The sequence below is a fragment of the Pseudochaenichthys georgianus genome, chromosome 13 (genome assembly GCF_902827115.2).
Source record: "Pseudochaenichthys georgianus chromosome 13, fPseGeo1.2, whole genome shotgun sequence".
In the NCBI taxonomy this organism is placed as follows: domain Eukaryota; kingdom Metazoa; phylum Chordata; class Actinopteri; order Perciformes; family Channichthyidae; genus Pseudochaenichthys; species Pseudochaenichthys georgianus.
In genome coordinates this window covers 41,820,249-41,833,806 of record NC_047515.1, presented here as the reverse complement: position 1 = coordinate 41,833,806, position 13,558 = coordinate 41,820,249, and the positions used below count along the sequence as shown (strand labels likewise).

The window sequence follows — 13,558 nt, the reverse complement described above, 5'->3', positions numbered from 1 at the left end:
CCGCCATTTTATTATCCTCGCATTAGCATTATTAGCATTAGCATTAGCCCAGCGCAGAAACGCAGAGAGTCTAACTTATGGCAACACAAAATAAAACATGGGAGCGGTGGAGATGAGAAGGTGTCGGCGTTCTGGCGATTTACTCGGAAGGCTTCAGTGGAAGCTGCTGGGAGTCCCAGCAGCTTCTACTGAAGCCTTCCCCAACTCCGGGGACTTCCGGCCGGGGACTCCGGGCGGCAGTATACGCCGTGAAGTGGTTTGCGGCCTGCCAGTAAACCCAAAGCAGAAGAAGAAGAAGTGACGTCAGCGGCTTCATTTGCCTAATCCTCCCCAGGGATTTATTCCGGTGTGAACGCGATCTGTACTTAGTTCATGAACCTTTGTGGGAAAGGTACTGCGGTGTGAAAGCGCCTCTTGTGTTGAAAGGTGCTATATAAATAAACTTGCCTTGCCTTCATTCTGATCGCAGCACCGACCACTTTGCAATTTATAACAGAGAATCCTCACAAGTGTTTTAACTCTCCCTGGTAGTGTCGGAGCCCCCCAGCACGCTGCACCGACCCCAGCCTCTGCCCCCCTCCTCGGGTCACCAGGGGTCAGGGGTCGGAGGTCAGGTTGAAGGAGGCTCTCCGTACTGCCTGGCCTCCGGACGACACTCCTTCTCCGGGTACTCGGACGGCTTCGTGAGCGCTGGAGGACCGGCCAACAGCATGAACCCCTCCTTGGGAAACGGACTCTCTCCACAGGTGAGCCTGCAGCCACATGTGGTGTTAGGTTTTAGAGGAGACTCGGGATGAGGTTTTCATCCATGATGGTTTGCACGCTCAAGGAATTTCTCTTTGTGTTTTAGCGCATCAAATAAACCCGTTAAGAGGACATACAAAATAAAAAAATATATAGAATGGAAAATGTTTAAATAGAAGAATCAGAATCAGGTTAATAGCCAAGTATTTTAAGACATTCAATACATTTGTTGTGGTGTATTATAGTGCAAACATAGAACATATATGTTAAGAATAGGACAATTTACTCTGAAAAACAAAATGTGATTTTATTGGAATATATTAAGATGATAACGAAGAAAATACAAAATAGTTCTACAAAAATAGGACAGTTTATTCCAGGATGTGGTGGATTTAATCGATGAAGATAATTGACCGTAACTATCTAAATATGTACGTTAGCAGAACATTTATTTGACAAGAATAAGACGTGTGTGTTTGACGCTGTCCTTGCCTTGAGAGATGGATTTCAGAGAGTAGGAAGTATAATATCCCTTTAGACGCCCGGCTTCACACATCGGGAGCTTTACAAAGTCACGTTTCAAACAATGACATAAATCCACCCTAAAATGTACTCTCAGTGTTTGAGGAGGAAAGTAAGATGACTCGACAAGGACAGAGGAGATAGAGGTTAGGACAGAGGAGATAGAGGTTAGGACAGAGGACAATTGAGTGTGTGACAAATGGAAAGTGAAAAGACAATTACAGCCAATTTTCTGGCGTGAAGTCTTTGCACCTAGAATAGAGGTTAGGACAGAGGAGACAGAGGTTAGGACAGAGGAGACAGAGGAGACAGAGGTGAGGACAGAGGAAACAGAGGTTAAGACAGATGAGACAGAGGTTAAGACAGAGGAGATAGAGGTTAGGACAGAGGAGATACAGGTGAGGACAGAGGAGACAGAGGTGAGGACAGAGGAAACAGCGGTTAAGACAGATGAGACAGGTTAGGACAGAGGAGATAGAGGTTAGGACAGATGTTTAGGACAGAGGAGACAGAGATTAAGACAGAGGAGATAGAGGTTAGGACAGAGGAGACAGATGTTTAGGACAGAGGAGACAGATATTGAGACAAAGGAGACAGAGGTTTAGGACAGAGGAGACAGAGGTGAGGACAGAGGAAACAGAGGTTAAGACAGATGAGACAGAGGTTAGGACAGAGGAGATAAAGGTTAGGACAGAGGAGATAAAGGTGAGGACAGAGGAGACAGAGGTGAGGACAGAGGAAACAGAGGAAACAGATGTTAGGACAGAGGAGATAGAGGTTAGGACAGAGGAGACAGATGTTTAGGACAGAGGAGACAGATATTGAGACAAACGAGACAGAGGTTTACGACAGAGGAGACAGAGATTAAGACAAAGGAGACAGAGGTTAGGACAAAGGAGACAGAGGTTAGGACAGAGGAGACACTAACAGGCAGAAAATGAGATTTCAGCCTGGCACAGCCTGACTCCTCAGAGATCAGCAGCAGTGTGAATACCGACACATACACACACACACACACACACACACACACACACACACACACACACACACACACACACACACACACACACACACACACACACACACACACACACACACACACACACACACACACACACACACACACACACACACACACACACACACACACACACACACACACACACACACACACACACACACACACACACACACACACACACACACACTGAGTGGAGATAATTGATCCACTGCATGACAATTTGAGGATCAGCTGAGGATTTCGTCACATCTTCTACACGTCACGGTTGAGCAGCGTGGCTAAGCTGCAGCCTTCTGTGCAGATTGGAAGATTGGCTGCTGTACTTTTATTATTATATCAAACACAGAAGTAGAACAGGGATGAAGGAGCAATTTTATTCACAAAGATGTTATGACTTTTTTGTTGAATGAGTACATCCCACAAAATCTATGATATGATACCTAATAGTAAACGAGACAACGACAAGTCTGTTTATAGAAGGATCGATTGATTGGTGGGTCGAAGAACACCAAGAGACTGCTGTCTGTGTGCTGTGTATTAGTGTTAGTCACGTATACATTTAAGTGAAGTTGCCGCCTGTTAACATTTCAAAAAGATCGTATGGGTTTGTCACGCAGAAATTGACGTGCTGCTACACAAAAATAGTGGACTTTTTTGTTTCCTAAGATATAAAACAAACCTTATTTTGAGGATTTATTGCTTTTGCAAAAGGATTTTTTTCACAAATTGGGAAATAGTTTTTTTGACAGCAGCATGTTTACGAGGCATTGCACTTTAGTTAAAAGTAAATAAACAATACAACTAAACATGAACAGTAGATACAGTATAGCAACAGTGGAAAGATATGTATTTCTTGAGTATCTAAATAAGACATAATATAACATTTGGCGAGTCTGTCCTCGTGCTTTTACACAGCGAACAAGCACCATGCATGCTTTCAAACGTAAATGTCTTGGATTGAGGTATAATAATAATAATAATAATAATAATAATAATAATCCTTATATTTATTATAGCGCTTTATCAAAGACTCTCAAAGCGCTTTACAAATACACATTACATATACAGATCATACATGTAATGGTCATCTACTGTAGACAATACCCATGTAATGTCCCCTGAAGTGATGTATACATGGTATGTGTGTGTGCGCGTGTGTGTGTGTGTGTGTGTGTGTGTGTGTGTGTGTGTGTGTGTGTGTGTGTGTGTGTGTGTGTACATCACTGTTACACACTCCACGCTCTGCTATATCCTCGAGGGAAGCCTCTCGTGATTGCATTCTTAAAATATTTGCCTGGACATTCTTCCCCGTGAAAGCATAGGTTGTAATTTATTTGTATATGTTTGGTACAGCCGGGCAGGAATGTGTCCCGTCTCAGATGTTTTACCCCCATCCCGACATTCTTCCCGCTAACTCCTGGACGCACTGATTCAGGCCGCTGGCAACTGCAGGTTTCCAATATGAAACCACGAGGATGATGGCTAGAAAGTTTGGTTAAATAAACGAAAAGTCCTCTGCAGAACGTCTGCACGAGGCTCGTCTAATCCGAGACCTTTCCTCACTCTCTTTCTGTTTAAAACAACTCCAAGCGCAGGTTAATTTTTAAGGAAAATGTTACCGGGCATGAGAGGAAACACAACTCCCCTTTCCAAATCAACATGGTCGCCTCCACTCACCTCCCCTGCTTGGGAAATGATTTAAGCAGGACCATGTGTGTGTGTGGATGTATAATAATATGTCACTTAGAGGGAAAGAGGACCCAGAGAGCAGCGTACCTGCTTCGTATTAAGCGCGACTGCCGAGCCTGGAGGCCTTTGGCTCTGCAGAGCAGGAGGTGGGATACGATACATTTAGAGGTAGCCGATTCACTTAGAGCTACTTTCATAAGTGATAAAGACAGTCTGGATGTCTTATCAACGGTTTACTGAGCTCTTTGATGACGGACAGGTAAAGCGAGCGAGTGTCGAGGAGGGGGTCGGTGGTCTCGCGTCTGTTTCGAGACCAGTTGAAACGCTTTGCCCACGGCGCTTTTCCGTCCTTTGCTAGCCAAGGAATATCCCCCCCCCCCCCCAAATCTGATTATCTGGTTGCTAATAAAGACCAGGTCAAGAGCTAACGGGTTTCTCAAGCTGCACATCTATTCCACAGAGCCGCGCTCTCAGACATTTCTGTTGTGTTATCTTTGACGGCGTATCTTTCCCCGACATGAGTTGTTATCTCGCGCCACGGGTTTTTTGGAGCAGTGTCAAAAAGGAATTGTGGAATAAGTGGAGCCGTGGATCTGAGACAAATTGCTTAATTCTTCCTTTCTGCTGCTATCTCAGTCTGCGCCGGCTTTTCCTTTTGATGCTCCTCGACAGGGGGATTTCCGATGTGTGTTTTAGCGTGTGTGTGTGTGTGTGTGTGTTGATACGTATTACATACAGTCATGTGCTTGATTCCAAAAAGGTTATATTAGGGCCTTCTCAGAAACTAAAAACAAAACAAAGAAAACTTCTATTCCTCATATGATGCACCACTGTTCTTGTCTGTAAAAACTAAATCACATTTTTTGAACATCTAGGGTTAGGGTTAGGCCAGTCACTGTAATACAACAACAATCCCCATTGAAGGAGTTATTGTTGGCGAGGCTGTCACAAAGACAACCATATCTCATCCGTTTTTTCTCAAAGCTACCAACACAGGGCATTCATTTAATAATTGCTGTCCGATTTGACCACATCATATATAATTATCATCGTGAATAACATAGCAGCCTGGCTAACGTTGCTGTCTGAAGCCATGATGTCAGTGTCATGATTAACGCATCGTAAAATCTGATAGGCTATTAATAATTACGTAGTATAAATATTGTTGTATTACATTGTTTTGTTGTTCCTCTGCCTGGGGATAGCGTCTGTAGGATAGTATGTTGAGTGGCCTCTCAGCGAAATGCTCTCTCGTATTACCAGATTATCAGAAATTGAGGCAACTGATTCATCTATAAATTGATTAATTTAAAAATCGAATGTTTTCCGAGCCTCAATGTTTTGATTACATACAGATGCACACAAGCATAATAAAACAATAGAAACAAGTTAAGTTAAATATTTTAAGTGGTGCTTACTTAATATTCAAAATAGTCAAAGCTGATCAGAAAATTATCAGTAAAATGAACAACTAAAAAAATGTCCCAGGATATTGACCTTTTCTTAAGTTTTCCCTTTCACAGTAACATCCCTAGATTCAAACACGTCACATATTAGAGACAACAAAACAGCTTACAACTCCAAACAATAAACTACAGAAGCTATCCGAATAATGTACTACTATTATTATAATTTATTTCATAATCATATGAACCAAAATCTGGTGTATTGCCCCTTTAAGTGTACATCAACCACCCGACATGCCTCACCAACATCAGAGCCTCTCACACCGCTCTGGCATAAATAAACCGTTCAACTAATTTAACCCTCAACGTGTTTCTCTGTTCCACCAGGTGATGGGTCTTTTGAACCCAGGAGGAGTGCCTCATCAGCCCCAGAGCGACTACGCCATCTCCCCTCTGACGGGAGGCCTGGAGCCCGGCATGTCGGCCAGCTGCAGTCAGCGCATGGATCACATTAAGGGTCTGGAGGGTCTCACCAGCGTTCCCAACATGGCGGCGCTGCCCTCGCTGCCCAGCTCCCAGTCCTACTGCCCTGCCTCCTACAGCTCCCCGGGGTACACCGTGGACCACATGGCGTCATACCAGTACGGCCAGTACGGACAAAGTAAGGTCAATAGACTGCTCACTTTTTATTTCCGCATCAATCAGAATCAGAGTACCTTTATTCGTCCCGCAGAGGGGACATTTACTTTGTTACAGCAGAAAAGAGCCAGCTTAATGTTGACTAAGAAGCATGCATACAATCACAATACACATACAATCAACATACGATACGCTACTCGATACCATATCCAATGATAATACTCTTCACTCATCAAAGACTACCAAAAAGTTTAACAGATAATTGATGAACACAACAAAAGGAATAAAAGCAATTTAATTTTAATTGTTCTAAATTGGGTTAGAAACACAAAAAAGTGTGGGAATTGGGGAACAGAAGAAAAAAAAAACATAGCTTGACTTAGAAGTTGTATGATGCTCATCACACGGCCATAGCTGAATCATTTAGCGAACAAGTTGCGGACAATGCACAAGCTAACTAGTCCTCTCTTCCAAAATGAAAATAAAAATATTTGAGATATTTCATTTTTTTTAGTTTAAACCGCCAACTGTTTTTTTTGTGTGGTTTTTCACTTATTTTCAGTTTTAAGAATTCAACGAAAGGAAACCATACCCAAACAGAGGACACAGTTTAATTCATGAATATCGGACTATTTACCGATGTCAAAACAGCCGACAACACAACCCTGGTTTCCGCAGGTAGCGATAATTCGGCTAGCTTTTTCTGGATTCTCAACATGCGGTCTCGAGTGTTGGGGTAAATTGTGCAGATCTGATTCCATCTAGCACAGCGCTGATGCTGAGATCTGCGGTTACCGTAGAGTCGGCTCCCATCAGGAGAAAGTGAGAGAGCCTACCTGTCCGGCAGCGAGAGGGTCTTTCACTTCACATTACTGTTAGTTGAAGAGTTAAAATCAACTTCAAACAAGTCTCCGTCGAACTCTGGAAGGCAACGTCGTTCTTCGTCACAGCAGCCGTGATTACAGCGGCCGTCGTTTCCAATATTTTCGGTCCGCAGGGGGTTGACCAATCAGGTTCATCAGCTGACCTTGTGTCAACCTCGAAGAAAAACCTCCTTCAAAGAGCGTGGCAGCGGTCCAAGCGAGCCCGACTGCATGGAGCTCTGCGCGTATCAAATGAATATCTGACTTAATATCCGAAAGCGGCAAACGTCTAACGGAATATCTCGGTCGGATATCTCAAAGTGAACAGAATAAAGAATTAGGGCGACACACATTGAAAACCTCTGGCATGCGGCTCGTGCACTATAGGACACGCACTCACACACACTCACACACACCTCCGCAGCGATACAGGCCATCTTGATGTGATTAATCAGTGCGACTGGATGTGTGCGGTTGGGTTTGGAGCAGCAGAGGAAAGGTCCTTTCTGGGGGTGGACGGATCCTAATAGCCTCTGGCAGGGCGGCGATTAGAAACAGGTGCTCTGACTGAGGTCAGCTGGGGAAGCAGCTTTTTGTTTTAAATGTTTTTATTTAGTGATATAGGAGTTACAAGACAAGTGCATACAAGTACAGTGTCACAGATACACAGAAGACGGATGGCAAAAGTACACACATCATTTACTCAAGTAGAACTCGTGTTTAGAAATACTCTGGTAGAAGTAGAAGTACTGACTAAACTTCTTTACTCAAGTCAAAGTAGAGGCTTTGAAGTGTACTTCAGTAGAAAGTACCCATAGCTAGCAGCTGCTTTAAAGAGTACCTGACCTCCCTTTATATTAATAGAACAATAATGTCATTGTTAGCTAATGAATGTTTCCATGCTGAACAACGGCAACATGACAACGTTTCCATTGGTCCCTCTTCTTCAGAGAAGACCAGAGGCCTGTACTACGAATCTAGTTCAACCTAACCTGGATATGTTTGAGTTGCCCGGCTTACCTAATCCAAAACAAAGCCACTCTCGATAAACTGTCCTACGACGCTGGTTATCAAGTGGATCGCTCAAGCCAGCCGTGTCCTATCTAGTTAGGTGCGCGTTCACATGAAAGGGGTGGTATCTGGAGCATTCGACCAATCACAAACATGGAGAAGCTACTGACAGCGCAGCATCATACTTCCTGAAGGAAAAGCCAACTATAATATTAGACAAATGAAGAAGTTAAACTTTAAACATCCATGACTTAAACACTTGATCAGGATCAAAGCCACAGAGCTGCACCTGCAAGGTGAACACAGCTGGAGCAGAACACGTGTTTGAATGCGTACATTAACAGGTTTATGATATCACTGCCCCGTCTAAAACACGATCTGACTTTAATTACATTTGACTCGAGTGTTTCGTCAACTTATGTGTTGCTTAAAATAATCCTTCTGCATCCAGTCTGTGACACTGAGTGTTGCACGGCCAGATACGGCTCAGCTGACTCAGATCAGGAGATATATGATACCTTATGATGTGATATGAATGATAATGGGACACATCGACGTCTGCACTCACAGTGCCGCGGACTGCAGGCTACGTAATGTTACTTTGATCCGGTTATGTTGTGGCAGATATTTAATTAAGCTTTCTTAACATAATAGTATAATAATAGTATAATAGTTATAATAGATGGGAGGTGATATTCTATTCATTTTCACGTTCACACAGTCGGTGATTTTGGCCGGCCGTCTTTCCTGCAACGGCAGTTTAAACTGTACTTCCTCCGCACACTGAGCTCTGATTGGTCAGCAGGCGGTGCTTTCACTGAGTTGATCTCTTATCCTGGAACCTATCCTGCGCAGGCTAGCCGCTCAGCTTAAGTTATCTAGCCCGCTGAAAAGTGAACCAGCTTCGTAGGACCGGAAATCCCTGAAGTTAGCTTGCTAAACGAAAATCCTGATTCGTAGTATAGGCCCCAGGAAATGATGGATACACGGATCGTGTTCAAATCAATAGGCCCGCAATGACTCTAAGGCCCCCGTCCACATGGAGACGAAATCAGTTGAATCCGCTAACGTTCTCTATCGTATAGACGGTTCGTCCACACAAGGCCGACACGGAAACTTGAATTCGGAGCCCGAATCCGATACACGTTGATAACGGCTCCCAAAGTGGGTAGGTCTGAGGACGAAACGGTTGCGGCTCCGTGTGGCTATACGATCATTCCTTGAAAACGAGGACGTCATAGCCCCGACTCTCCCCACCTCCCCTGCTCACCCCCGCGTCATTGCTGATGCGTTTCGCCAACAACAACAACAATGGCGGATCACAGGATTGCTTTCGTGCTCCAGACGCTACTGACCATGATACAGATTGCAGTGCAAAATCTACAGCTCCTCTACCACAACCATCAGCAACAATAATAATATAATATAATAATAATAATCGCCATCGGTCTTCTTCGCTGCTTTTGGTGTATTTTGTGGCGGAGGTACAGCGCCACTTACAGGCCCGGCATATGTACTACAGCGTCTCCAGCGGGTCGAGCGGTCTCGCGTGGACGGACACGTTTCTTGAGCCGATTCCGAGTGGACGGAAGACTTGTTTGATATCGAATTCGGTTCGTTTTCGAGTTTGTCTCCATTTCGTCTCCATGTGGGGCCTAAATAATGATGATCACGCCACCGAACACAGATTAAAACTAAAATAACCAGCCTGTTTTGAAAATGTAAGAAGTACCAAGTACAAAGTCGTCAGAAAAATAACTAGTGGAGTAAAGTACTGATACCAGAACAATGTACTTAAGTACAGGAACAAAGTATTTGCACTCCACTACTTCCCACCTCTGGAAGACAGTGAGGTGAATTTACAAGTAAATACAAATTACAAAATATACATGGAGACAAAAAAGAAAACAAAAACAGTGTGTGTGTGTGTGTGTGGTCTAGTATTACTATACTTGTGGGGACCTACATCTGTTTACATAGTCGCGTGTGGGGACTCGCCTCCCTTATGGGGACAAAATGGAGGTCTCCATGAGGGGAATAATTAATTTTAGGGTGAAGACTTGGTTAGGGTTAGGCATGTGTTGGTTATGGTTCAGGTTAGGATAAGTCTCCAGGAAATGCATGTAAGTCAATGTAATGTCCCCTGAAGTGATGTATACATGGTATGTGTGTGTGTGCGTGTGTGTGTGTGAGGGATTAGACACAAAGAGAGTGGGGGGGGGGGGGGCATCTAAATAGTAGCAGGACCTTAAAGACCTTAGGGAAGCAGTTTTTAAATTAAGACCACATAGCTCTCACTGGAAAGCCTCTCGGAAACTACAGTGCTGATCCATGGATTACTTGTTTGTTTTTTAGTTTGTTAATGTGTCTGTTGCTAAGCTGGCCATACTGTTGCGGTTACCTGTCAATCGCGCCAGGTTTCCACCTAAAGTTCCCAGGACTTGTCAAGGAACCAAAAGGTTTCCGAGACTGTTGTCTTCTGTTTCCACGGATGCATTAAGACCCACACACAATTGAAAATGTAGCATGTTGACGTAGGAAAAGTGACTATTGGCAACACATTTTCAAATAAGCCTTATTTGGATGAACTGACCTATAGTAGGAATCTATCTAAATGGTGACTTAATTTCTTAAATAATGAACATATTAAGGTTTTGTTATAGGGAGGTATGGTTTGACAAGTTAGACCTCTTTGGATGTCATGCTGTCCATTTCTTTATTCGTGCGTAGACCATATCTTAAATGTTTGGTGTTATAATTACGTTTTAAGCTTTGCCAAAGGAAATTATTATTGCTATATTATTCTTATGCATGTTTGCTTTTAATAAAGTCAGGGGAGAAGAAAATATTGCAGCAAACTATTTGAAAATAAGTGGCCATGAAATGAATATCTGTATTAATTAGATTTTTGGACACACAGAAAATCGGATGTCGAATCTAATACCAACAATTAACAAGGGGTTTGTGATCAGTACATTGAAGGAACTTCTTGCTTTCAGGGATCAGCTATATTCTGTAAACAAAAATATATATTGGATTTTTTTTTTTTTTAATGGTTATTCACGTATGTTTCGACTGTACAACTTAGGTACAATACACACATTACATTATTCAGAGGTTTTGTACTAGAATCATGTTGCAAGCTTTGTAGAGGAGGGAAATCAAATTTTCAAAAAAACATTACTGAATACCTAACGTATAATTCATAACAAGTCTAAATAAAATATTACTTTTTTTGATACAAATGTTGTTGGATATTGTGTGATGTAGCACACAAAAAATGCAAATATCCTAAATCATAACCAAGACATTTGATTTTTCCAGTGCGTCTGTTCTGCAACGGCAGTTTAAACTGTACTTCCTCCGCACACTGAGCTCCGATTGGTCAGCAGGCGGTGCTTTCACTGAGTTGATCTCTTATCCTGGAACCTATCCTGCTCCATAAGTTATCTAGCCCGCTAAAAAGTGAACCAGCTTCGTAGGACCGGAAATCCCTGAAGTTAGCTTGCTAAACGAAAATCCTGATTCGTAGTATAGGCCCCAGGAAATGATGGATACACGGATCGTGTTCAAATCAATAGGCCCGCAATGACTCTAAGGCCCCTGCCCACATGGAGACGATATCTCCATGTGGGCTTCTGAGTGTATTTTATTAAATCAAAGCGTCTTCGCACTACTCTTTGTTTTCAAAATCAAAGTCCTTCATTGTCATAACCCTCCAAACCACTGTTAGCAAATGCTATGCTAACAGTAGCCATATGTCGAAGGCAAGCTAAAACATGTGCCTGAAATGTATTGGGGCCATTCATCTCTTGGATGGCCACAAATAAGAGGGGTTTGTACTAGAATCATGTTGCAAGCTTTGTAGGGGAGGGTTTAAAGCAGTATTAAGGGAAATCAAATGTTCAAAAAAACATTACTGAATACCTAACGTACAAGTCATACAAGTATAACAAGTCCACATAAAATATTACTTTTTTTTATCAAAATGTTGTTGGATGGAGAAAATGATGTAGCACACAAAAAATGCAAATATCCTAAATCATAACCAAGAAATACGATTGTTCCAGTGCGGCTCTGTGCTTCTGAGTGTATTTTATTAAATCAAAGCATCTTCGCACTACTCTTTGTTTTCAAAATCAAAGTCCTTCATTGCCATAACCCTCCAAACCACTGTTAGCAAATGCTATGCTAACAGTAGCCATATGTCAAAGCCAAGCTAAAACATGTGCCTGAAATGTATTGGGGCCATTCATCTCTTGGATGGCCACAAGTAAGAGAGCCTGACAAGTAATTTCAATAAAGAATACATGTTTACTGACTGTATTGGCAATATAGACATAATATTTACTTTTCAAGTTAAAAGAAAATCAAAAACTATTAAACCCCTTTAAAATGGGGGAAACGTGAAAAATAAATGTTTTAACCGTGTATTTTTTTTTAGATATGCTTTCACAAGTGAACTAACAAACGTTTCGTCCTTTTTCGTTACAGGTGCCCTTTCTTATCTGAGGCCTGAAATCACCTGATCCAGAGCTCCAGACTTCACACAGGGACATTTATGTGTACAGCGATGGGAATCTTTTCAAATCTGGACCAAATTTTTATTTTGCTACTATTTACCAGGACACTTTTCTTTACTAAAGGACTTTATATTTTTTAATTCTTGTTGGAGAAATGGACAAAAAAAAAGAAGGGACCACGAGAAGGAATATCAGACCAAAAACTGTTGACTGATTTCGAACAAAAACTATTCATTGACGGCGGAGATGTCAGCGCTTAATGGGGTCGGTGATGTGGAGCTTCGACCGTCTACGGAGCCATGAAGAGGCACTTTAGTGACCAAAACAATATCCATGGACTCTGGGGTGTCTGTGAGCAAAGCAAATCCCAAATCTCTACGTCATAATCTGCCATCCTTTGAGGCGATGCTTAAAGGAACATGTTTACATATCTTAGGGCCACATGTATGAAATGTCATGTATCTCCAATTTAATCCCCAAGTTATATCTGCTCAAAGGGGAAAAGAAAAGGGCTTTGTTGATTTTTTTAAATAATTTATCTCCGCGTCCCACACGAGGAGAGACATTCCACAGATAGAGAAAAACAAACGTGAGAGTTTTTTTTGTATTGTGTCAGAGACTCTAATGTACACCACAGCTGTACTGCAGTGAAAGTTCCTTCACACATTCCTCCCCCCTCTGTCTCCTCCTCTCCTCTCGCCTTTCTGTCTCACTCCTTCCGTCTCATTGATGTTTCGGACGGTGAGGCAGGGATCCTGGCCTTTTGTAGTTTTTAGAGAGGACCTCGGAGGAGGTCAAGGGGTGACTTTAGGGAACATGACAGATGAGAGTGCAGGAGAGGTGGGCGGCGGAGAAATGGCTTTAAAGGAAGGGGAAAAGGGGGAGGGGGGGGGGGGTGGATAAGCAAGATCGATCACAGGGTTTAAAATCCTTTAAAGATCTTCTCCCGGCGAGAAAAATCCACCAGGTCACAAGTCACGACCGAAAGACACTTGAGTAACCGAGAGAGTTTAGAGTAAAGACTGCCATTCTCCCAGCTGACCAGAAGTGCAATATCATGTATCTTAGAGTCCAGAACCCTAATCCTAACCCTAACTCCTCGTAAAAACAATGAGAAACGTGTCTCTTAAAGTCTTACAA

At 42.7% G+C, this 13,558-nt stretch overlaps 1 protein-coding gene across 4 annotated transcripts in view; it reads left to right on the top strand.

Annotated features, from left to right (window-relative positions):
• Positions 1 to 13,283, top strand: part of pax3b (paired box 3b) — a 49,879-nt gene extending 36,596 nt beyond the window's left edge. For 3 of the 4 annotated variants that reach the window (XM_034096675.2, XM_034096677.2, XM_034096674.2), the window contains exons 7-9: positions 532 to 746; positions 5,770 to 6,043; positions 12,390 to 13,283. In XM_034096675.2, coding sequence (XP_033952566.1) covers positions 532 to 746; positions 5,770 to 6,043; positions 12,390 to 12,424 — 524 coding nt within the window. In that variant the 3' untranslated portion in view covers positions 12,425 to 13,283. Of the gene's footprint in view, positions 1 to 531; positions 747 to 5,769; positions 6,049 to 12,389 lie in introns of all 4 variants that reach the window. The other variant, XM_034096676.2, reaches the window with a different exon arrangement.
• The last annotated feature ends 275 nt before the right edge of the window (positions 13,284 to 13,558 follow it).